At 47.2% G+C, this 25,773-nt stretch overlaps 1 protein-coding gene across 3 annotated transcripts in view; it reads left to right on the forward strand.

The window, feature by feature from the left end:
* The first annotated feature begins 237 nt into the window (after positions 1-237).
* The window catches only part of DIS3L2 (DIS3 like 3'-5' exoribonuclease 2), a 236,453-nt gene continuing 210,917 nt past the window's right edge, over positions 238-25,773 (forward strand). The window contains exons 1-4 of one of the 3 annotated variants that reach the window (XM_006022439.2): positions 239-280; positions 3,409-4,128; positions 21,870-22,028; positions 22,320-22,462. In XM_006022439.2, the coding sequence (XP_006022501.1) occupies positions 3,429-4,128; positions 21,870-22,028; positions 22,320-22,462 (1,002 nt within the window). In that variant the 5' untranslated portion in view covers positions 239-280; positions 3,409-3,428. Of the gene's footprint in view, positions 281-3,408; positions 4,129-21,869; positions 22,029-22,319; positions 22,463-25,773 lie in introns of those variants that run through there. The other 2 variants (XM_025202717.1, XM_014519372.2) reach the window with 2 other exon arrangements.

Raw genomic sequence — 25,773 nt, forward strand, 5'->3', positions numbered from 1 at the left:
TCCGCGTCCCTCGTGTTGTGGGCCTCGGGCTCCGCTCCCGGCCCTGTTCTCGTTCACATTGGCCCCAAGTCCTCGGCACTGGAGCGGGCGGGCGGGCGGGCGGGTCGGTCCCGGGCCCGTGTCAGTCCCATGACCCGGTGGCTGCTCCCCTGGAGGCCTCCTCGTCCGGGGCGTTCCCGCGGTTAGGGCGGTTCCCGGGAAGCGGTGCGATGGAAGCACCAATGAGAGAGAGCGGTGTGTGTCTGCCACTAAATACCCCTCCATCCACGTCTGTCCCTGGGTAGGTATCTCTGGCTAGCTGTGTCTGTGTAGAGACATCTCACTATCGATACAGAGGTAGCGAGAGAGTTATATTTTATTCTTAAACAAAAAAAAGTTTCCTTGTGGGTATCGGCCCTCGGGCAGCACCGGGCCGGCGTCGCGCGCGGGTGTCCCCCGGCCCCTTGGCCGGCCCGCTGTGCTGCAGGCCCCCCTTGGGACACTTCTTATTAGCCCTTCACCTGCAATCCCATCCCGTCTTCCCATTCGGTGGCCCCTTGAATCTGCGGTTGTGTCCCCAGTCGCCTTCCTCATTAAGGGAGGTGTCAAGTTTTCCCCCCATGCCCCATCACACAACACACGCACGTACGTGAGTCACAGGATGCGTCTACACACGTGCTTTAACGCACGGCAGCTTTTTCTACCGCACGTGAAAGCGGTGCGTAAAGAGCTGTGCTAACGCTCAGTAGAAAAGGTTTACTTTTAAGCGTCACTTAAAAAAAGCACGTGGTTGCGCTATTGTGCATCAGTGCAGCCGAATGTGCGTTTATTTAGTACCTCATTTTGGAGGGATTAAATTTAATGCGCATAAGTAAAAGTGCGTTAATGCGTGTGCAGATGTGCCCGCAGAAGGAGAGCAGATGCTGAAGGGGAGAATGAGCTGGGTTTTTCCACTGCTGCTCTTCCCCCCCCCCCTTGCAGCTTACAGCGTTTGAGGTCTAGGACAGCGCTTCCCCACCTCTGGCAGATCGCGCACCACCCATTTAAAAGGATACAACCTTTAAGAACCACCAGCAAATATTTCAGTTCAGCTTTAAGTACCACCAACAGATTTTTGTCATATAAAGTAATTGTAATAAGTCTGTTAATGCGTACCACTGGCAGGTTGTCCACGTACCACTGGTGGCACCCGTACTACAGTTTGGGAGCCACTGGTCATGGGGGAGGTCTCATTCGGAGGCCGTTCCCTTAATGTCCACGTTCAGTAGCTACCGATGCCCCTTTCCTGCAAGAATGTGTCCAATCCCGTTGTGAATCCACCTAAGCTGTCAGCTTTCACCACATCTGGTGGCAACGAGTTGCACAATTCAAGGGCATGCGGTATGAAAAAGAACTGCCTTTTGTTAGTTTTAAACTTACCACCTAGTAGTTTCATTTTGTGACCCCCCTAGTTCTTGTATTGAAAGAAACAGTAAACGATAAATCCCTGTTGACTTTCTCTTCACCGTTTAGTATTTTGTAAACCCTTCTCATGTCCCCCCCCTCAAGCATCTCTCTTCTAAACTGAATGGGTCTGGCCTGGCCTCTTTGGTCTCTTTTCCTATAGACGCCCTAGGATGGGACTGATCATCCTTGCTGCTCTTCTTTGGACCCTCTCTAGTTCTGATATATCCTTTTGGAGGTGTGGGGACCCAAACTGGGCACAGTTTTCAAGATGTGGACAAATTATGGATTTATAAAGGGGCGTAATGATACTTTCTGTTTTGTTCACAATTCCCTTCTTAAGGATAAACTACAAGCCTTTGTTTCCAGGAATAAATCTGTGGAGAATGTCCACACTGGCTTCTAGAAATGTGTTAGCTCCCTTGATGTAAATTGGCAAATTGAATAACTTGAGGGGAAGAGAAGTCTAGTGTAGACTTGCTGTTTTGAGGGTTCCTGTAATAATGGTGGGAGGAAATCAGTTTGGCAGGTCTACCCATTGCCAGGGCAAATGGAAGATGTTTGGAAAAGAAATGCAAACCACACCAGGAGTTTAAGGGATTTTATAATAAACTCTCTGTGCCTTGTGGAGGCTCTTTCAATTCTTGGGGAGTTATTGGATTAAATTAAGTTGCAACATGTGGTGTCACTCCAGAAGGGCAACACTAGGCCCGTGGAGGAGGAACGGAGCTCCACAAGTCTTAGTCTCTAGAGGTCTTGGTTCTAGATGGCGTGGGCAAGCAGAGGAGGAGGAAAAGGCAGATGTGCTCATCCTCTTTGAAACTCTGACAGCATAGGAGAGGGAGGGCAGCTGAGGAGGAAAATTCAGAATATAAAGTAGATCCTAAATTTCATTGCAGTGGAAGCAGTAGACTTAGAAAGTCCTGCTCTAGATAGTCTCCTATACTAGGAAAACAGCTGGAAGGGGCAGCGGTGGAGGAGGAGAGTTCATATCTCATGGCCTTGCCTTCAGCAGATTCCTGTGCGTACCAGCTTTGGTGCATGGCAGAGGCCCAAGCTAGGCTCTGAAGGTCACACCTCAACACAATGAATGACTCCAGTGAGGTCGCACACAAGATGGTTCGGCTTCCCCCTGCCTATATCTTTCCTGAGTAACAGCTTAGTGACACTTACTCGACCGTGTTTCATTTCTGTTGCTCAACAGCCTCGCAGCTGAATTTGGGAAGAAGCGTACCTGATCCTCATGCACTTCACTAATGCCACCAAAGCAGATATAGCAGCGTTGTCCAGAGGTGGAAATAACAATCTTTCCTACCTCATAACCCCCCAAAATTGATGAGCCTTTGAAAGATGGTCAGTTATGTTCATGAAGTCATGAACACACAGTACATATTGTCTGCTGTAGAGTATATCAGTTTCTACAGAAAGACAAAGTGAGGCAGTTGGGCTTAGATTTTGAAACAAAGCCCCATGAAATCACCATAGAAGTAAGAAACTGCTTTGCTTGCATGAAACAATGACAAGAGACGCATGCTTGCTGTCGAAACACTTCACCAATTCAGTAAGGAGGCAGTTATTTTTGGAGCCTCAGGGTTGGCTGTGGTCACACTGTTTTCCTGATAACATCTGGTGTGATGCATGTAATAAAGTCCAGCAGTTGGTGGTTTAATTTGCTGAGATTTGCCATTGGCAAGGAAGAGAGGATTAAAGAAATTGTTCTTAATTTCAGTGTATGCATATGGTCCAAATCCTGGTCTGGACAGATTATGGTCCGGTGTGGACTGCAAATCACGATTGTTCTTGGATTACAGCTGATGCCTTAAATCAGGGTAGCTTCTGATCCACCACCACCTTGGAGTGTTTTAAAGAGAAATCAGTTCTCGTTTAGTAAAGCTTTTCACACCGTTGTTAATATAATCAATTCTTTGATCCTTTGCTTTGAGAGAATAACCCCTTTTTTCCCTGTGTCTATTTACCACACTGAAGTCTGGGCCTGTTACTGGACTATGGATCAGCTGGGATATGTCCGAAGTGCTTCCACCCAGGGTGCCAAAGATGGATTAAGCAAGCTTGCTGTCCCTCAGAAGAATGCTTATGCCAGGCTGGTACAGAAACACCACAGCGGGCGATTCCGATCCTATTTAAACCACATTGCCCAGAAGATGCAGCTCGAGGAGAGTGGCCTCAATGACTCCAGTTCCGATGTTGAGCTGTCCCTGAAGAGAGTCCAGATGAAAGAGGGTCTTGCAAGAAATGGGCTGAACGTGCCTAGCTCCTCGCCAGTCAGAACATCGCAGTTGGAACAGCTTGTGCCTGGGGGACTGAATGAAGATAAAACTCAAACTTTGGCTAACAGACGACCTCACAAAAAAGATCCCAGCGTTGCCCATGAAGGAGACCTTGAGCTGGAGGAAGCCTCTTCTCTAAAACAGCATGGAGGAGCTATTGACTCTTTAAATGTGAACGATGCCTTGGGTGGGAGAGGTATGTCGAGCAGTCTAAGACAAGGCACTGCCCTGCAGAAGTCATCTGGGTCTGAAGAGAAGGAAGAGGAGGAGACATGGAAGAAAAAACATAAGAAAAGAAACAAGTGTACTGTCAACATGGACAGAGCAGATGGACACTCATCAGCTGAGCAGTTTAATGTGGATTTGCCTGAAGCAAATGCTAGGAAAACCATTCATTTGCCTTCTGGACAAATTCCAGGTGAGTTGTTGACTAGTTTAAAATATCAACAGTTTGAACAGTGCATTCATTAACGCAAATTATAATGGAACTGAAGGTGGCACGTTCATTAGTCACGGGAGTGAGTTATGGTTAGTGAGCCTGTCCTTGAAACTAATTGGAGGTTTGCCATTGACATTACCAAGAATAGGACCGGCCTCAGCAGCATGTCAGTGGATGGATGTTTTAAACATTATATATGGAAGGACCGGAGGGAAAAAAATCTACCTCTTGTGTTCGGTGCTAAAAGCAGTCGCTTGGCAGTTTGATCCATGTCAGGTGGTTTTTAGGATAACAGGTTAGGATTTCCCCATGTACAATATTTACAGTAGACCACTTTGATAATCGGTGCTAATGGATTCTCCACTGCCACTGAAAATAAATGTCGCCGTCCTAAGTGAGAAATTGACCCCTCTCCTTTAGTTTGTTCAGATAGATGCGATGCTTTCAAAGCCGGCATATTGAAAACCTACTGAATGTTCAAACACCGCAGTTTTGCAGAACAACTTTGCTCCTTCACTCAACAAGGATGACTGATATACTCATTGACATTCGCTGCCATGATGTTGACAGTGGACTAGTGGATCTTATGCTTAGGATGGTAAATGTCCACGAGTTATAAGGTTGATTAGTGACCGTGTACATTTTACACCTACGCCTGTAATTCTCTAACGAACGCTTGCAAAGCAGGGATCCATTGGTTTTAGGAAATCTTTGGTATGAGTTACAGAACGCACTTTTGACTGCGTTGCGCCGGTCTCTTCTAATAGCCCGGCTTTCTGCTGCATTTTACTTTTCAGTGAAGCAGCAGCTTTTGGAAAAACAATTCTGGCTGTTTAATTCAGGAGCTTCATTGTGCAGTGTGAAATAATCCATGCACCCAACAGCTGTTAAATAGGCTTCATTGTATTGCCTCATTACAGATGTAATGTCTGTGTTCTGCATGAAGCTGAGGCAGGCCACGCTTAAAGGGCTTGCATTGTCAAAATAGGTGGCGCGTACCACATATTTACTGTTAAACGGGTAAGATGTTCGTTTATCCTTGCTGCAAAACACCTGATACTTTCTCTAATGTAAGGGACTTAAGCATGAAGACTTTCTGTGGGGCTTCTCAGAGACGTGCTGGCTTTTGCTCCAGAGCCGAGGCTTCTAAACAGACCTATTTTTAAAGTTTGCACAATAGTCGCAACTATTCTCGCTCTTCAAGACAAACAGGATGTTAAGATCCCATTGTTTTTGAGCGCCACTGTAATGGCAGAGGTTCCTCGACATGCCAGCCTTTCTCTCCTATACGGTCTGTTTGTTTAGTTAGCCAAGGGCTCTTTCTGATCTGAAGCCCCTCATAAAAACAGGAACTGCTCTCTGGAATTGGCCTCTCCCCACTTGAGGGTTTAAGCAGAAATGGAGAGGAGCGCAGCAGCAGACACCTCTGTGCAAGCAAAGTTGGAAGAAGCATCTGCCCCCACGGGAGGGCTTGGTTGGTGTTCCCTGGCCAGGCCAGGCCTTGCCTCCCGGAGACCCTGCTGGAGTCCTCCTGCTGTCTCCTGGGCTGAGATGAGCACAAGGGCTGTTTTCCAGGTCCATCACTGAGTCATGATGATGCATTGAGCTTGGCTGAGAGATGACATCAGGATCTACCCCATAACTCAGAGCAATAACATTGTCTTGTGACTTTTTTACTATTTCTCTGCTTCCCAGAGGGGCCTTATCCTAACAAGAACCAAAACAAAATGCATCACTAGCAAAGGAGAGGTTTTTAAAGCAACACCTTAGGCTTTTACACTTGTCTCCTTCCCATAAATTTGTTTTCTAAGCCATGAAGTAAGTTGCAATAGATCTCTCAGCTTGCGCAATGAGGCCGCATTGGTTTAGGTATTGTTGTTTCCCTTCTGTTTTTCATGAGCTTAGTATAATGTATCTGGGATTTTGATGCTGCAGGACAATGTTTAATCTTACGTAGTCTTTGCCTCCCATCTCACGTGGAAATTCAAGAGTCAGCAAAACTTGCTGCTAATCTGTATATGTCTGAACGGGGTTTAAAATTAATAGTTGTATCTGAAGGATGGTGGGGAGATGGGGGTGGGCGATGTCCAAGTACCGTATTATCTTGCATATGGCACACCTCTGCTCTCCAAAATTCAGCTGATGCACATTAGAGTGCATATTACAAGTGAGGAAATACAGTAATAGCGGGTTCTGCCCTCGGGAGAGAGGGAGTGAAGTTGTGCATACTGCAGGCTGGGCTCCCTGTCTCCTGGCCGTGGACACTACTCTTGCCTTGCTCGCCTCCCCTGGCAGAGGCTCTCAAGGACAGATATTTTTTATTTTGTTCAGCCTTTCAAAATGAATGTATGCATCTTATTTGGGGATACATTGTGTATGAGAAAATACAGCATTTGATATTCTATATATATTGTACATATTTTATTATTTTGCCTTTTATAAGTGTGATGCCTGGGCATCTTTTGGTTGAAAGTCTAGCCATTAAAACCATAGGACAAAATCTTCAATCCTTTTCTGAGGCTTTTAATTAGGTTTTTAAATACAGACTTAGGCACCTAAAGAGAAGGAGCAGGATATGTCATAAGCGGTGAGCATCTGCAACATCTGTAGGAGCTGGGGTTCTCAAAACCTCTGGGAATTGGGTTCTGGCCGTGACAGTCAGTGACCTCTCGCATGGCACGTGGCTTCTCTAGCTGGGAAAGACTTGCCAGGCTAATGACACTATTGTCCATGGCTTGATCTTGGGGAAGAGTGTTGTCCCAATAAGGGGACATAGCTGAGCTGGGCATGGTAATACTCTGATGAATGCCGAGTGGAGATGACTCCTGAAAAAGATCCACTGTGGGGAAGCTCCTTCTCATTGCTCCTGTATGTCCTGGAAACCTTGTTCTATAAAAATGAAGATTATTTGCTACTCAGGCCTTTCTAGCTACCAGAATTAAGAGCTTACAGTAACCAATTAATAGTCTCTCCTTTATCCTTTTTTTTTTTCATACTGCTGATGGTAAGGCCTGTTTGTTTGTGTGCCCGGGTGGTTTGAATCGGCGTTCCTGGCACTGTGGTCCATGGGACTGCTTCTGTGACAATGGTGAAATATATCTACTTTCAGACCATGACGTTTCCCCTTGCATATTAATTCAGTTCAGGTTTTATGAGCTGGTCTCAAACAAGCACCTCTCTTCCTTTGTGCCTGCTTCATATGTTCTTTTGTTAACTGATCCCCAGCACAAACTTACCCACTTAAAAATTGGCAATGACCTTAAAATTGAAGGAGCTGTGAGTATGTCAGAGGTTACAATGGACCTGGAGGTTTTGGCTGTAAATTATACCTGGTTGATTGTAGGCTTTCGTAGCAAACTTTATAGAGTCCTTTGGCTAGAATATAGTTAAGGTAGAACAGCAAAGACACAAAATGGCTCAAGGTTGATTAGTATTAAAGGTCCCTTACTACAAGTCTGAGTTGACATTTGATGAAGCCATTTTCATAGTCTGCTAAACAAGTGTCTAGTGATGTGATTCTCATAATCAGCCTGGGAATGAGACACCGAGGCTGGATCCAGACGTGCAGGCACACGTTTCCCTGTGTGCCATTGCTGTTTGTCCCTGGGGAATGCCTGTGGATGTGTGCTCTGGCACATGGCATGGTGCCCTTGGTGGGGTAGGGGAAGCTGAGGCCAGCACTTGGGTTGGCCCCAGCAGCTGTACCTGGGATCCTAGGGGCCTCCTGGGGCTCTAGCAGTGGCGATTTGGCAGCAGGGATCCTGGCCGGCAGCTGGAGTGTGGCTCTGGCCAGCCTGGCTCTGGTTTTAGATAGTGCACACTGTCACCATGTGCACTGCACCAGTTTTTCTGCTGAGGGTTTTTTTGACACCAGGATCTCCCGGTGTCAGAAAACCGCTCGTGCTGCAAATTAGCAGTGCAGGGAACACCTGCACGTGCAGGATGTGGTGCCGCACCATCTGCGGTGCCGCATACTGCACTTGCGTGCTCGTCTGGACGTACTCTAAGGCTCAGACCTTTGCAGGCTTTCATCTGGGATTGGAGCTGGATAATGAGGACATCTGTAGTGGCAGGAGATAAGATTAGTGGAGAAATGGGAAACTTTAAGAGGGAAGCCATCACGGTTTGGAGCATAAGTTAATTGTATGGGCAGGTTCAAGCTAGAGCTTGCCCTTTCCCTTGAGGCTTTTGGTGATGCTGCAGTTGGAGACAGGACCTGGGCTAGCTGGGAGTTACCGCAGTGGGACAGACTAAGAGGAAGGTTCCTGTATTAAAGGCTAATGGGTGTTTTCACAAAAGTTCTCAAAGCATTAGAGGCATCTTTTTACATTTCCTAGCACCTGGTGCCGGTTTTACCACTGAAGATTGCTTCCATCCCAGCTCTGGTACCCTTCTTCTAGCTGGACACCAGCCAGGCTCTTGTGTTCAGATCCCACCATGCTGGAGCCAGGTGCTTCCCAGCTTCCCTCTGTCTCGGGAAGCTGCCACTTTGGCTCTGCCATGTTTCCTGGGCACACGCTCTCTGGCTACTGTGTCATGGAAATGGGACTTCCTGGTTCAGCTTCTTGGGCCTCCAGAGCCAGTGCTGGTGATCCAGGCTGCCCAGCAGCACTACGCTCAGCCTTTCCCAGAGCTCTAGGCTTGCGGGCACTGTGGGTTTGCAGTCCTACTCGCTGACGGCACCAATAATCACCCTTTAAGTAGCGCAAGCAGTGGCTAGATGTAGGCAGAACAGTGAAACTTCTGAATGTGTTTCCCTGCCTCAGTTTCCTTGCCTCTCTGGGGACTTTCTAGGGGGTTAGGTCAGGGTTCTCTCTCTCTCTTTCCCCTCCATGCATCTAGGTTTCTTCTTCCTCGATGGCCCCTTTGCTATGAAAGCAAATCTCCCTCTTGCTCCCCCCCACCTAGAGACCTCCTTTCTCTCTGGTTGTGTCACCGTGGGTGGGCTTTTGCACACAGCAGCTGCCCCAGGGAAGCTACCAGAGTGTGCGCAGCCCACCCGGCTTCTGGGCTCCCATCCCATCTGCTGTGGCAGAAGGACGTGGTGGGCATGTGGGAAAGCACAGCTGATGGAGGCACGGGTACATCTACCCAACTTGCTGCCGCAGGTTCTCTGTACTTCTCCATGCTTCCGGGGGGCTGAAGGAGGCCTGGAGTTACAGCAGTGGTTTTCAACCTTATTTCCATTTGCGGGTCCCTATGGAAATTTTGAATGGAGGTTCGGACCCCTTCGAATTGTAAGTGTGGGTATTCACATACTTTTGATTGATCGTGGCCATCTTTTGCGGACCCCTTAGGGATAGCGGTCCGCAGACCACAGGTTGAAAACCACTGGAGGGGCTGATGCGAGCTTGTACGCCTTCGGGGATGGAAGGGCAAACTGAGACTCTTGTGTCCCTCCAGCAGGTCACTTCTTTCAAATGCTTTTGTGGGGCTGGCTTGGCAGAGACAATGTCTTGAAGGAGAAAAGAGCTTACCTTGGTAAGCGCCAGTCCAGCTTCTTTGGACTGGTCGCCTCAAAAAAAAAAATCTGCCTGAAACAGTCGAGAAGCTGAAGTAGCGTGGGCTGCATTGACCCTGATTCAGTAAGAAATGGCCAAATCATGGTCAGCATAGTGCCAGCTCACTTGATTCCTCGTTTTGAACTTGAGTAATATTTTCCAGTGTAAACCAGCCCTTTGTGCAACTCCTGCCTCTGGTCTTCTGTCTGCCTCTGACTGCTTGAGACAGGGCATTTATTTGCCCTGCCTGGAAGACTTCCCAGGTTGCCTACCAGCATGGCTTGCTGGAGATGCTCGATGAAAGTGGTGGCACCATGGCAATAAAAGAATGGTTAAGACTTTTGGAGGATGGTTTGGCATTGGCATTTTCCATCCAGAAAGCCAGTTAGAGGCTGCACTCGCAGGTTAGGAGGTGTGGGAGGGGGGCTGGGAACTCCCAGTGCTTTCCTAGGTAACTACTGGACTCGCAGGTGTCGAGATCCCAGTCCCAATGCAGGGGGATATTTCCGTCGTTTTTCACCTTCCCTACATTGCATTAGCTTTCACACTGCTCGCCACACGTTCTGCTCTTCTTTCAGGGCTTTCTCATAAAGCAGATCTCAGATACCGCTGGTCTTATCCCACCCGTGCTGTGGTGAATACCCGCTCCTAAGAATGGCATTATCTCCTTACCTGGCCACAGTAAACTCACGAGCCCAAACGGAGCTACGGTGCAGAATCCTCTCGGTAAAATGGAGAGCGCCGGCTGCGGTGGGAATCTTCGAACCGTAAATAATCTTCTCTGGGCCCAACTGAGTTTTCCGCAGTGACGTTAATTAGAGTAATAAGATCCAGGATTGGGAAGACCTGGATTTACCCTGGCCTCGTTTGAGACACATGAGAGAGTGGTTTCTTCTCTCTAATGGGTTAGAAATGTCATTGCAAGCATAAACTTTTATGCTTCTCTTTGACAGAAAAATCCTTCATTCCTGTGTCTTGTGCAAGAATAATATTTTTGCCTGACATCAGCTGTGGTGTCAGTGTTAATATGCGATGCATCCTCTTTATTTACAAGGGATGTTATATGAGATCTTATAACTCTTCCTCCATCACCACCAGAGGCTTTTATCCTCGGGTGCAGTGGGAAATCCTGTAGTGACTGTCCCGACCTCCACGGCAGCATTCATCTATGTTATTGCCACACAGGCACTTTGCTGAGTTTTTCATTGGTCCCGCACACATGCTCCCGGCCATGGCTCATCACTGAAAATACTTGGTGATATAAAATGTGTGGCTTTTTTTCCCCACCCAGGTGGCTTACTCCTGGTTCCTCAGTTCCACTCCCCAAATATCTGCTACCGTGATGTCTTTGCCGTTTAGCTCAGGTAGGTAGGGACGTGTATTCTGGGCATCTGTGACTCCAAAAAGGAAAGTCAGGTGCGTGCCAGTTGAATATGGGCTGGCAATTGCTGAAGCAGCTACTGTGATATAGAAAGGGGATTTGCAAGATGGAGTAGGGACATCGTATTACCTGTATATTTGTCACCGGTGTGAGTAGGGCTGGAACTTGGGGCTTTGATAAATGGAGTTCAGAACAAAACCCAAGCATCATTAAGCTTGTTTTATAATGAAAGGTGCAAGGAGCTCAGTCCGTTTAGTTTATCAAAGAGCAGGTTAAAGGTGACTTGATGATGCCCAGTTAGTACCAACTTGAAAACCAGATATTAAACACTAATCGGGCTGGACTTGATGATCTTCCGAGGTCCCTTCCAGCCCTAACGTCTATGAAATCTATGAAACTTGAGGCCAGATAAAATTAGACATACGCGAAAGCCCCATTTTTAAAAAGCAAGGGCCAGTTAACCATTGAAACAGCTTAGCAAGGGTTGTGATGGGTTGTCCGCCACTGGAAAGTCAAGATTGGACTCTGTTCCGAAGAGAGAGAATACAAGCAGGAATGAATTTAAGGGCATTCTGTAGCTTGTGTTATACAGAGGTCAAATTAGATGGTCGAAATACTAATTTTTGGCCTTGTTATCTATGAAAAATCTGTCTTCCAGGAGTACCAAGGCAAGGGTGGAAATTAACTGCTGAAGTCACCTACATCTCCCTTTCTCTTCTGGCCTGGATTGCTATGCTGTTTTGAAGGTGCCTGGCTTGGCAGCCTGCCCTTCTGTGTCCCCTGCTCCCTGGGCAGAAGCTGGTCTCCTGCTCCCACGGCCCTGGTCCCTTGCTGCCCTGTTCCACGGGACGTACTTTAATCCAAGATGGTGCTGTAATCCAAATTACTGGGAGCCACAAGTAATTGAAGCCAGGTTCAGTGAGAGCAGGTTGAAAGACAGGAGGCAGACAAGATATTGGATGCCTAATTGTAGCAAAACAGGGAATTCCCTGGCATATTTGCCAAGCCTGTGGCATTCTTGGACAACGCTGAATAATTGGGCTGAACTCGATGATCTTCTGAGGTCCCTTCTAGCCCTAATGTCTATGAAATCTATGAATCATACAGCCGCTGTTCCTTGGAGTGCATGTGAGATGCACATGGGAGCCCGTGCCTTTCAGAGCTGCTGTTTCAGGCTCCCTGCAGACTCAGGCAGGCAGCGCTTTGGCTCACATTGAGCTGATATTTTTGAGACTTCTTTCCACAACCTGAAAGACTAGATGGCCTGATTTTGGGGCACAGTTCTGCAGTGAGGGGTGTAATTCTGGGTCAGATTCAGAATACAAGCTAATTGTGCAGTCTTGTCTTATTGTACTAACGACTCTAGCCCTCCTGTATGCTCCCTTACTGATTGTCTCCTCCTTGGGACCCCGGCTCTTCCCACTGCTCGCTTCCTCCAAAACTATCAGAAGGGAAGCACAAGGAGAACTTCATACAATATGTTATTCTTCTCAATTGCCCCTTTTGTACAATGAAATCTGCCTTTCAGCTTCAAGAGGAAAAGGACGTTTTGAGATGACTCAGAGGGGGCGGGAGGGCAGGGAATATGGGGCAGCGGAAGCAGAGTGACCCACATCTGGAGTCAGGAGTCCAGGCCTGAAGGAGGGGAGTCATCAGGCGGAGTAGGTGGTTCGGCGGTCAGAAGCAGGGTGGAGCAAGTTCACAGAGAGTCCTGACAATCAGAAGAGCTGTATCTCCTCCTTCCCAGTGCAAATACAGTGCTGCACTCAGCTGGAGCGTGGTCACTATTTGGATAAACTTTTAGCTTATTGCTACTAAGTGGGTTTCGTCACCGGAGCTTCATTCTGGAATGGTATCTTTGGCTCTTGCAGCTGTACAGTTACTCTAACATCAATTGTCTTTTTGTCGTCCATGAGTTACTACAGCCGAAAACCCACCCAAGTCGAGGGTGTGAAAAGACTCCCCAAGGACAAGCGTGATGTTGTGGGCGTGAGTCAGGGAACTATTTCATTTAAGACTGTGTCCCACAGTAGAAGAAGAGCTGGACTTGGTTTTCACAATCACATGGTGCACATGGACAAAAGTGAATCTTGGCGCTTGAGGTTTTTAGAAAGCTGCACAAAGCAGCAAGGAGATGTTTCCTAGTGACTCTGCCCTGAACGGTAGGGGTATCTGGATCATTGTCATATGGCTTATGGAAACGCATCTTTTGTAGGCAACACGGGGTTTCCAAATCGCGGGGCTAACATTGCTGCAGATTTCCTGCGTGGCCCTGGACAAACCCAGCATCTTCGTCGCTCTCCCCAGCAGTAACATGGAGCTGTTTCCACTGTCTTCCTGGCAGTTAAGGCTCAATCCACACAACAAATGAGTTTTTGTGCCTAGGTTAGAGTGACATGCTCTGTTCTAAACTTGGTCTGTGGCTATGTGTCTTGTGGTTGAAGTTCATGTCAGAAGTGTTTTGGGGACCCCGGCTGATACGCCAGGTGCCTTTCTGCAGTCAGCTGGGTCCATGCCCTTGTCGGTTGCTCTGATGGTTTGGGTATCATCCTCCTCTCCAGTCTGTTGTGCCAGCATGAACTGGGGAGCAGCATCCCGCATGGGCCGGGAGAAGCAAGGTCCTGTTTCGTCCTGTCTCGGCAGGAGGAAGCTACCCAGACTTTTCCCAAATGCACCAGTTCCCAGCTGCCTCCAACCAGTTACCTAAATCGCATTGAAAGTGCCTTTGGGCGCTTTTACACGTGCTGCGGGATGCAGCGCTGGGCGCTTTAATTAGTACCCATGCATCACGTGTATCAGTGTTGCTGTGCATCCCTGTGCTGAAAAAGTCAGTGGGGCGCTTTGAACTAAAACTCATCGAATATATTTTATTTCAAAGCGTGCCGCTGCCATTTTTTCAGTGGGGCAACGCTGATGCACGTGACACAGAAGACTGCCGGAGCGGGTCAACTTTCATGCTCCAGCAGACTCGATTAATCGAGCCTGCTCCGATTTCCAGTGCGTCGGAGCAGGCTCCGCACACGTGTCCTTCGTGTCAAGTGCATCGCAGCTCTCACGGTCTCTAGGTGTAGATGATGCTCAAATGTATGTGGCAGCTGAGCCCTAATGGCCAGTAAGTGGAAATTAGTGGGGACGGGAGCCAGTTCCGGCAGCTGCATTTCGATGCATCGTGTACTTAGTTACCTTTGCGTAGTGCTTAGATTTGGGCTGATTCAGCGCTTATAAACATAGGTCTGCGTTCCTCTCTGAACGGCTCTGTAATTAACTTCAGACTTAACTATGCCATCTGCCAGCGGCTTCCTCCTTCCTCTTTAAAACCCTGCAATATTGTCACTCCACCTTGCTTTTCCATTTTCCCCCTCCAATGTGTTCCCTTCCCAGAAATCTTCCCTTCTAAACCGGTTTTGCAACACGCGTGTAACTGCGTACGGTTTTTTAGCTTTGGAAGCTTTTTACATAGTGTTTCTGTTTAATTCTCCTTTGCCCTCTAATAAAGCCTGGAGCGAGTGGACTGTGAGAAGAAGTTGTCAGTTGTCTTGGTGGAGCAAAGAACATGTTGTAGAAATGTGAGTCTGGGATTTTTTTGTACTCATGTTTAATTTGTGAAGAGGTTTTATGCTAATAGCAAATAAGGAGCTCGCTCTCTCTCCTAGAAGACCATGACTTGGATGGTTGAGATTTTACCTCTGTCTCCAGCGAGTCTTTTGGTGAAAGCTGTACCTCTCTAAATTTAATACACTGGAAGTCTTTCTGTCCTAGCGAGTTATCTATAGTGAGTTCCTTTATTCACATGACGCTTTCTTCTCTCGCCAGCCACATTGCCTTCTGAATTATTAAGCTGCTGTGTTCAATCTGTTGCTTCAGGGTATTGTAAGGCATGTTGATACGATCTTGATACAGAAACATTATCAAAGCGTTCTGCGTGCTCTTAAATCAGCGCGGCATTTATTGAGGATGTGGCAGGTGATTTTAATAATGGCTCTATTGCCGAGTGACTGACTCTTGCAGAATCCTGCTTGACGTGCTTTCAGACCAGTCTGGCTTTCCTGGTGCGGGTACAGACCTCTTACCCTCTCGGCCACTTATCCAACAGCTGTCTTTTGTGTGTTTTAGTTTCTTTCAACAAAAACGTACTTGGCTGTTACCCTTAGCGGGATGTTTAATCTTTTAAATCATCCAAATATTCAGCAAAACATAAATAGCTAGGCTCACTTTTGATCTGTCTAGAATTAGTATTTGTATTGCCATAACTTGCATTTGAGATCACTTTGTTGGAGTTTGCTGTTTTTTGCTCATCCTGGACAGCTTGATCTAGTAACTTGATGCCGGATACTCCAGTAAAAGCTGAAGTGCTGAGAGAGCTGGCGACTTCATTATGTAATGTGGCATGTGTTGGAAGTGGAAATGAGGGTGGAAATTTCCACAGTTAGGGTGGAAATTAAAAACCGAGTAACATACTGTACAGACGTCACCTTTTCACAGGTGTTTACAGGCTCCTTTGTGTCTGAGAAAATGTGAAAGCGGCTTTTAAATTGCTACTGAATTCAAACTTACGGGATAGGAAAGCTTAACTATACAGGCAAAATGTTCCTAATGTAGATGCTTATACCAGCCCCCCAAACACCTTCGCCAGATTAGCTTATTCCACTTCGGTGATTGAAAGAAACTACAGCCTGGTGCAACTGCATTTACGCGAAGGCTTTTGTCTGTAGAGAAATGTCAACAAAAATTGCATCCTGGCTGACGTTACAATGCTGTAATGGTTTCTAATGTAGACAGGGCTTTGTGTTGAGTTGTGATGAGTGTTGCTGCTTTGTTGGGGAAGGGAGAGCTGCTGGAGAGGGAGGGAGAGAGCAGAATATGACCACGCTTGGGTCCAGGGTCATTTTCCCAGGAGCGAGAGGGTCAGCCCCACCTTGCAGGAAGCGAGGCATCCCGGTGGAAGTGGGCTCTGGCATGCAAGGCTCCATTTTAATGGAAGAGCGCTGTCATTTGGTAGGACCTCAATCTCCTTGGGTCACATCTGGCTGGCATGGCTGAGAGCAAATGTGGGCGTTGGTTATACCAGTTATACCACTTAGTGTCAGTTATACCATAGTTCACAAGGGAGTTGGGGGACTAAGCCGGGTTTTGGCACTGGAGTTATTCTTGTTTTCACGTTAATTATTTGGTTGGCTGATTCTTGCGCTTTGGTTCTGGATATTGGATTCCCATTGATATGGCAGTTGACCTGCCCCCTAGCTCACAGACATAATATCATCCCGTTCTGCTGAGTATATAGCTGGATTGAATTCAAGGATGAAGGTCAGGGTTGAATTCAAGGATGAAGGTTGGGGAGTCTGGGAAGGATTAGAAACAATTAGGTTCAAACAGTCCAAATGTGTTGGAAATGAAGAGGAGCAGTGTGGAAGTAGGGACAGCTATTGAGTAACCATGTGCCAAAGCCGTCTCATTAACTCACAATAAATTGTTCGGTGTCTTTGTACCTCTTCAGTGGTGGAGCTTGTTTCCTTCCTGTCCTGGTTGTGGAGGGTGGGGGCTGTTTGAAATCATCCCAGTAAAGAACTAGATTATGGTCTAATACTGGGAATAGTGAAAATCCTTTTAGCTGAAGCGGAGAGAGGGTTGACGCCTAATCCTGGACCGGTATCATTGAGTAGTAGATGGAAGTGTTGTGTTGGATCAGAACAATCAAGAACATTGTTTTGCTCGAGTGTTTTGCCATCGCGTCGTTTTAAAACCCGAAAGGACTAATTTAGTGTTGAGAGAGCGCATGGCGGGACAGTTGCGCTGTAGGGGTGGCGCCTGGAACCATGCGACTGCTGTGATGCTCGGCAGGTTTTGTTCAGACTGGGAGAACTGGGTTAAAATATAAATCACTGTAATGTAAATCAAGCAGAGAGTTCAGTTAAAGGTGAAAACGCCCAATGATTTAGTGGGTAGACTTTGACTGAGAAAGATGAGACCTAGATCCGGATGATTTCGTGCTGTGATCCGGTCTGCAAGTACAACAGGATTGGATGGGGGATGCAAGTATGCAGTGGGAAATGTAATGGGTGATGTTGTGTCCGAGTGGGCAAACATGGCATGGCATTCATTGCACTCGGTGGAGATGCTTCCTGTGGGGTGAATCTTTAACTCGGGGCCCCCATCCTTTTTCCTGGATGTTTGTTATGGATGAAGAATGTAAATGCCAGTGGGTCTGGGGATTTTACTGTGCCTACCTTAGCCCTTGCAGTTTGAGTTGGGTCCAGGACTCTTCCAAAGAGCCTGTTGAGTAATACAGTGTGGTGCATTAATGGTTGCCCTCACCCCTGCTCCCTGTATCTGAGTATAGGTATTTACATCTCAGCAGTAGGTCACCATTTGTGACTCTTCAGGCTAGAAAGAACATCAGAAATTGCTGCTGTTTTGCACATCCTTACCTTGCTGGCCAGCCTGTGTGGGGCTTTGCTTAAACTCAGACTTGTAGAGAAGTGATTAAATCGGATTTTCATAATAATTTTTATGATTTCAGTTAAATCTGCATGTGTGGGTATTCTTTTCAGAAGAAAACTCCTGTTTGCACTGAATGTAAAAGACAAAATGAAGTCAATTGATGCTAAATCCAGAACCCTTTTATTTTGAAGTAAAGTCCATCTGTGGACACTTTCCAAGATAAGAAAAACTATTAATCTTTTAAGACCAGGAAAGATCATTAGAATCCTCTAGGTTCTGTCCTGACTTCCTGTATCATACATGCAAGAAACGGCACCGATGATTTTTGTATCGGGGTCATAACTTCTGGCTGAGTTTGAGCATGAAAGACATCCGGTGTTGATTTAAAGCAGGGGTGGGCAAAATATGGCCTGTGGGCCAGATTTGGTTTGCGGGGGGGAGGGGTTGTCCAGTCCGTGGCAAATCCCTTGGTCCCATCTGGCCCAGGTGCCATCTGGCCCGTGGTACGTCTCGCCACCCTCTGGGCACATAGCGGGGCTGGGGCAGCTCCACAGGTGGACTGCCTTTTTAGGCAGCCCAGGCAGTGGTGGCTCCTTCCAGCTGCTGCTGGCCCAAGCCCTATGGTACTGGGCTGCTCCCCGGCTCCTCTGCACTGCCATCGCTGCCACACTGGGCAGCCTGGAGGCAGCAGTGTGGTGGTGTAGAGAAGCCGCAGGGCAGCCCAGGCTCGGGCTCCAGGCGGCTGCAGCAAGAAGGGCCTGGCAGCAGTGACGGGGGAGAGTCCACTTTTCCCCATGCCTGGCTGCTGCTGCTGCTCAGCGTGGGTCGGCAAGCCTGGAGCAGGTGCAGGGCAGGCCGGGTTTGGGGCTGTGCGTGCAGGTTCTGGCTGGTCCACTCTGGCCAGGGCAAGTCCAGAGCAGGCACGGGGTGGGCCGGGGTCGGGCCTGGGGCTGTGCACTGTTGGCAGTGGTGGAGCAGAAGCACAGGGCGCACGGGCTGCAGCTTGTTGCTGGGAGGTGGGAGGGACGGGGGAATGGGGTGCTGCTGGCTGGGCCACGGTTCCTCCTTGCGTGGCCCATGGGCCCAAATAATTGCCTGCCCCTGATTTTTAAAAGAATTCAGGCAGTACACAATCCATCATGTTTCTTCAGTAAATTGGTTCAGTAGTTAATTAACCCTTACAGTTAGCATCGGAATTGGTCTAGCTTCAGTTGGGGCTGGTCCTGCTTCGAGCAGGGGGTTGGACTAGATGTGACCTCCTGAGTCCCTTCCAACCCAAATTTTCTGTGATTCCAGCCATTCATGCTTTTTTTAAATACTAGGTTAAAGAATGATCAGAAATCTTTACATCAAGTAGGTGTGCGTAGGGTCTGGACAGAGAAAACAGTCATACCACTTTAAAAAAAGTGTCATGTGCCTGCTTTCTTCTGTAGTAACTGGAAGCTAAAATGGAGCAATTTGCTCCTAGATGAAACACCTGCCAAATTACCAGAATTTAGCTTCCATGTACTGTGGGGCAGACAAACAAGCCAATTTCCATGGATCAGTTCAGTGCATAGGAAGCTTCCCTTTAATTTTATAAGGTTGCATCCTCTCTTCATAGTCCCAGAGGGGATCAAGTTACTTGTTTAAGTTTCTTGAAGAAAATTACATTTCTCCTCCTTCGTTGAACGTTACCGGTGCAGACCAGCCTTAAGATACGAGCATGACTATTTTGCATTGCATTTACAGACTGTCCTTCAGGTAGAAGAGTTTGGAAGTGTTTTATAAATCACCTAAATGCATCCCTAGGGAATAACCACCATACTTACTTATAAACCATATGCACCCTTTTCCCCATAAATCATTCCTCCAAAATTGGGGTATATATCTGACGCGGGAAAGGTGATTTTCTTTGCCAGAATAGAAGCATGGAGACGCTGTGCTGTAATGGCTGCTGTTTCTCTCTGGGCCAGCAAGCACAGAATCGAGTTTTAACCCTCTCGCAGCCACTTTTGGCCGAGTAGCCAACACTCATCAGCGGCTGTGAAAGGATTAACACGGTGGCTTTTGCCTGAAGCAGCCAGCGAGCAGACAGTGGGCAAGTGAGCTGCTGCATGCAGTCAGTTCACAGCCATGACTCGGAAAAAATATCTTTTTTTCCCTACATTCTGCCTTCCAGGTGCATGTCTTGTTTGGGGGCGTCTGGCATACGAGCAAATACCGTGCAGCTCCTGCAGTGCACCTTGTGTCCTGGACAATTTTAATTTACTAGTTATTTCGGTCAGTGGTGAGAGAGTCAATTTAGCGGCAGTCATCTACAGAGCGATTTCATTACTGTTGGTTTTTGGGACGGGTTGTGGTTACCCAGCCTGAATATTATCAGATGGCAAGAACAGCAGAAAAGCATTTGGAGAAGATTAATTTTGACTGCTTAGCGACTAGCTTTAAGGGGCAAGTTATCTAATTGGGAGAGCCAGGCTTGTTTAGCTTAGAGAAAAGGCGATTTAAGTGGGGGGGACAAGGCAGTCGTCTTCAAACCTCTGAAAAGCTGTCATCAAGAAGAGGGAAAACATCTGTTCTCCCTTGCTGCAGAAAGCAGGACGCGAAACAATGGCTTTCAATTGCAGCCAAGTAGATTTAGATTAAATATCAAGAAAATACTCCCTTAGTGTTAGAGCAGTTGAGGCAGGGCAGCAGCCTGCCCAGGGAAGCTGTGGGGTCTCCTGCAGGGGAGGTTTTCAAAGGAGGCTAGATGAGCATTGACAGGGATCATTTAAGAGTATCATGCGAGGAGGGCACGGTTGGCCCCGAAGACCCTTGAGGTCCCTTCCAACCCCATGGTTGTAGTATCACAAAGGTAACTCTTGAATCTTGTTGCAACAAATGACATCCTGAAGTTCGCTTTCTCTACCCCGGTGGCAGCTCAATATAAAGGTGTGTGTAACTTGGTATCTTTCCCTCGAATCTCCTGTGTGTTTGCAAGCCTCCACCCCATAACACCGTCCGTGTACATAATTGCCTCTCTTACACCTCAATCTGTGGTTTCAGTCAGGCTACATTGCAGTTGCAGCTCTCTTTCCGGTTGTGTCTCAAAGCCATTCTCTCCAAGCTGAAGTGCATGCAAAGTGCCTTGTCGGATATGAAGAAACCACGAGAGTCCTCCTCTCCTCACCGTCAAGCTGTACCACAGATTCCTCATTTTGTTTCTGGATGTAATGCAAAATGATTGCTCTTGCATTTAAACTTTCCATGGGCTTGCTTGAGCCAACTTCTTTCTTTCTCGCTCTCCCGTCTTAGTTGCCTTGCTCCTCTCTACTTGGCCGCTCTGGGTGTGGGAGGTTGTTACCACCAGTTGCCGCTGGAGAAGCGCAGTCTCCGTAGCTCACCGTCATATTTCGAATCTCCCCTGAAAACATACATCTTTTCTCCCTTGTCCGTACCTCTTAATATCTTTCCCCTCTGCCGTTTATTTATTTCTGTAGAACAATTTAGGGGGCTGAGTTTGTAAGGGATGCCATACACTGTAAAATTGCGTTGGACCTCGGACAGACCATTAACAAAGTCGGTCGGCCGCCATACATTTTTCAGACTTGAAGGTACGAGCTTAGCTTCTGGGCCTGCAGCCAACGGGCTGGAAGGCGAAGCTGCGATGACATGTTCAATATCCAGGTGGAAGGCCAAAGGGGCAGCTGTATTGCCTCACATTTCCTCTTCCATCCAGGGAACAGTGCTGGCATAAGCTTTTAAAGCTGCTGCTTGCCTGCCAGGCTGCAGGCAAGTCTGAGGTTGAGGGCAGAGAAAGGTAAGGTAAGCCTTTGCAAAAGATTGTGGCCTTTTCTAAGCAGACAGGACTCGGTTCCTGCTAGCTCTTTACCCAGTGTCGGTATATGCAAGTGAACAAAGGTTTCAGTGTTCTTCCTCTAGTAGCAACAGAATTAATTATCCAAAGCACGTTGATTTTTTTTTTTTTTTTTTTTTTTTTTTTTTTTTTTTTTTTCTTTCTAATACTACCATGTTTGTTCTTCGTGTAATTCAGAATGGATTTACATCTCCTTGCTACCTGGGGGTTTGAGGAGGGCTTTGAAACCAGTCACACAAACAAACCAAGAGGCTAATGAATTTCCCAGGATTTTGGAAGAGGGGGTGTATCCAAATATTAATCTACGAGTTTCCAGAGTTTAGTTTATGCTAAAATAAGTTAGTGGGGGAATGAGGATGCATGAAGAGCCAACATGGGATTGCAAGTGAGCTACTGGAATAACGAACTACTGGAGATGACTTTTCTTTGGGGTTGAGAACGTGGCCCATAAGTGTGGCTCGTATTCGGACTCTCTGAATATGCATATCTACCATGGATAATAATGTGGGAAGTGTCCTTTTTTTCTCGTCCTCCATTACAAACCTGTGTTTCATTTCAGGTGGGGAAAGGAGAGTCTTTATAAGGACCAGAAACAACTCTGAATCAGCCAGAGCTCCCCAGCACCTGGATAGGAAGAGGCAACTCTCTGAATCTCAGATAGAAACAGTGAGCAATTCAGACTGCCGAGTAAATCCTAGACAACTGGGAACACCCAGAGGTATTCAGGCAAAGCGTACATGCACTTCAGAAACATGCTGCTTTGAAATACATGCTCTGACACTGCTAAAAGGTGGCCTGGGGTATTGTGTTCTCAAATCTGAAAGGAGCAGTGAAGGACTGTTTGTAATATATGGTCACTCTAGTCTTGAAGCATGTTGTGCGCCTGTCACCTCAGCAGGCTGCTCTCAAAAGTTTAGTCTTGAATAGAAAGGCTCCGTATAACCGCGGTTGAAGTACACAAATGGACTCGGGTTCGAAAGGTGATGTGTGGATTTGTATCCGTTTGTAGGAATGGCCCATGCTGCTGTCTCCACCCCAGGCGACCGGAAGAATCGGAATAAAGCTGGCAGAGGGAGGAAGAAGAATATATTTGAAGCTTACTTGTCAAAGGAAGATGTTTCGGCAGGATTGAAAAGAGGCGAGCTTATTCAGGTGCCTAGAACATACGCTGCTGTTGCTCTTTTGTTACTGATACATCTGCGGTAATAACAGGGGCTCATAATAGCATGTCACCCATTTTTAATGTATTTATTATTTGGTGATTTCTTTTAGAAGGGGCGGGGTTTCTTTTTCTTTCCCCAGGCAGCTCTGGGACTTTACAATTAAGCTTTTTTGTTCATTTAAGTTTTTGGGCTGTGTTGGCTGCATGTACAGTAAAACCACTGATCCACACATTTGATGAGTCTCAGAAGTCTGGTCCTACTTTTCAGCAGAGTTTAAATGGCGGAGGCAGCACTGTGATTAATCATCTGTTACGAAGACCTCATTACTCTTACAAAGTATGCCACTGCACACAGCTGGTGGGGTAGACTCGGGAGAAATAAAATAGCGATAAATAGGCAAGGCCCTGGAGCAGTAGCAAATCTTTATCAGCATAAATAAAAAGAGTTTACCCCAAGCAAAAGTTTCCTTCCTCTGGAGTTCATCCGGTCTCAGCGACTGGGTGGGCAGTCTTGCTTTCCCCAAGCCATTCTGTCGCTTCACTCTCGTCTCTCCTGTGGCTCTCTCTTTGGGCATGTATAGATGAGACGTGAAGCTGGAAGTCCCGAGGACAAGGTAGTGTCCTGGCCCCACAGACATGCAGCAAAAGATCATAACTTAAGCGAACCAGGTAAAATAAACCAAAGCCTTCACAGATACGTGCTGTGTAGAGCTGTGGCCTGGCTGCATGATGGCAAATTCTTTTGGCAGCTATTTGATAGATTGTACTACACATTCATGGAAAGCCAGACTCTTGTGTTTTTGTGGTTGTGCTGTCAAAGGCCACTGAGACTGGCACTCCATTTTTATTTGAGAACTGGCACCAGAATAGATGCCAGTTTCTTTACCATCAGTCAAAAGTGTGGCACTGTTAGAGAATGATGTTTGAGGCTAGAACATGCTAACACTTTGATAACAGGTTGGCTTATCTGCTGGTTTTCAGTCGGATCTTACCAGAGTACGCACGGTGTTGTTGCAGCTTATGACTTGCACACTGAGTATACAGGGCATTGTACAAGTATTTAAAGAGTAACTGGAATCCCAGAACTGAAGGCAGCCATATGACTTCATGTAATCATAGTAATATAAAAGGAATCACGTCCTGAAGGAGCAGAATTTGGCAGCTTGGTTGAACTGGCCAAAGTGAAGGGAGGACTTTATGAGAACAATGCAAATCCCTTCCCTACTGCGGTACAGGTCAGCCTGGTGGTGTCCTTCAGCAAGGACTGATCAGTGGCCTGCTGTCACCTTTGACTTTTCTGGATGCATCCTTCTTTCCGGGTAGACTACTATGTTCATGGAGATGGTACGGGAAGAGGAAGAAATGTCATTCTTGCACTCTTCAGAGAGCAGTGCCCAGAAGAGCTGCCTGCTTTTCCTCTTCGGGAGTCAAAATAGTTTTCTTTTGTGGAGGTTCAGCCTGTTCGGAAACCGGAGCCTCAAGTGAAAAGCCTTAGTTACTAAAATGATACAAAAGCCGTGCAGAAACTGTCACGACCCTAATTGCAGCTTCTCCCTATTTTTATAAAGGAAAAGCTTTCACTTTTTTTGTATGAGTTTCACAAGTGATTAAGGTTTCAAACAGTTTGTCAGACTTCTCATTACAATTGTTGTAGCCAGAACACCGAGTTTGGAATTGCGGAAGGGATTTCATACAGCACGCTTTCTCTTTGGAGAACGATATCTGCTCACCTCGGAGGGTATAGATGTACAAACAAGGCAAAAAGGGCATGGCTTCACTGCCCATCAGTCACTCGGTGATAACTGCCCACGTACACATTCTTGCTCCTCCCTAAGTGGAAGCTAGTCTTCATAACTTGTTCCCTTTCAGAAAGGGTAAAGCTGCTGTGGTTTTAGATTTTGCTTTACTGACAGGTAAGAGTGTGCACATGGGCAATTACAGTGAAATGACTGAAACATAAAGCCTTGTCCTCTTTTGTCGTGAGGCAAATTCCTTGTATGTCCGTCCCCTGACCGGTTGCAGAAAGGGTTATACATCACATCTTAATTGACTTAGTTGTGGTCCCAAGTGTTAGGTTGGCCCCAGGTGACTGCAGTCTGACAGCCACAGGTATCTACACCTGGAAGCCAAGAAACCCAGTGGAGATATTGGAGCCCCCAACTGTTCTGTACCTGCGTCAGGGGAGAAACCCTCCTTGCTCAGGAAGCTGCAACCTCACGATGCACCAGCCAAACCTTCCAAACAGCTTTCTTGGTACACGTTCCAGCGCCTTGGCGTAGTGGTGGTAAGTACAGAGACAAGGCTTAAGGCCCACTGCAGTGGTGCAATCCAGCTGCAGATGATAGCAGGCATGGCAGGGCTCAGCTGCAACCTGAGAATCCCAGGGAAGCAATGCCTTCCAGAGGGCCTCGCACACTGTGTCAGTGGTGTAGCTCCTCCTGCAGCTCACGTACTTCTCCCTGACAGAAACTTTCCCACGTGCCTTGTTAAGGTAAAGCTGCAGCCCTTCTCCTTTGGGCCAGTTTTCTGTCATGGGGGAAGGTATTGAAATCCCCAAATCTGGATTTGATGAAGGAGATACAGAGCTGAGTGTAGCAGCAGGGCACTGCAGCCCCAAATTTCTTGTGTCCCCTAGTGTTCTGTCATTAGCCCTACAAGTGGCTTTAAATGCACCCTACACAGGCAGGGGGTTGGGATGAAGCCCCAAGATCTTGTCAGGACTCTCAGTAGACGACTGGGTCTTCAGTGCTGCTCTTTAAGACCTCTGAGGAAGGAGGGAACCAGCTGCAGAATTACTCCATCGGTCTCTACAAGCAAGATGTTACTGTGCTATTGGAAATGCTCTTTTAATTGGTGTCTGTGGCTGTGTCTATACTTTACCTTTTCTCCTGGGCTTCTGGCAGTGTCTTTGTCACCAAGCAGTAGGATCACCCAGAGGATTCTGGGTGGCTGAGCATGGAAATAGGTCTGTCACATAGGAAGGACCCTGATCTCAGCTCTGAGGAGGCTTTTTTGAAAGTTTTAAGAGCTGTTCAGAGAAACGCTTGGTTTGTCCTTCCGCGAGCAAGGAGTTGGAATCGCTGTGACTTCCTAAGGTCCCTTCCAGCCCTACTTTATGAGGCTTCTGTGATATGACTGGACTATAGCAATGGTTTCCTGTAACACGGTGTTAGAAAAAAGCCTCTCCGGGACATCTGTGATCACCAGGGACCTCCTGCACAAAATCTTATGAGACCTGCCTGGATGATTGCAACAAGCCTGTCAATGCCTTTGCTCGTGGCAGGGGCCTGTCAACAGGGGG

Source organism: Alligator sinensis, unplaced genomic scaffold, assembly GCF_000455745.1.
Source record: "Alligator sinensis unplaced genomic scaffold, ASM45574v1 scaffold301_1, whole genome shotgun sequence".
Classification (NCBI taxonomy): Eukaryota; Metazoa; Chordata; order Crocodylia; family Alligatoridae; genus Alligator; species Alligator sinensis.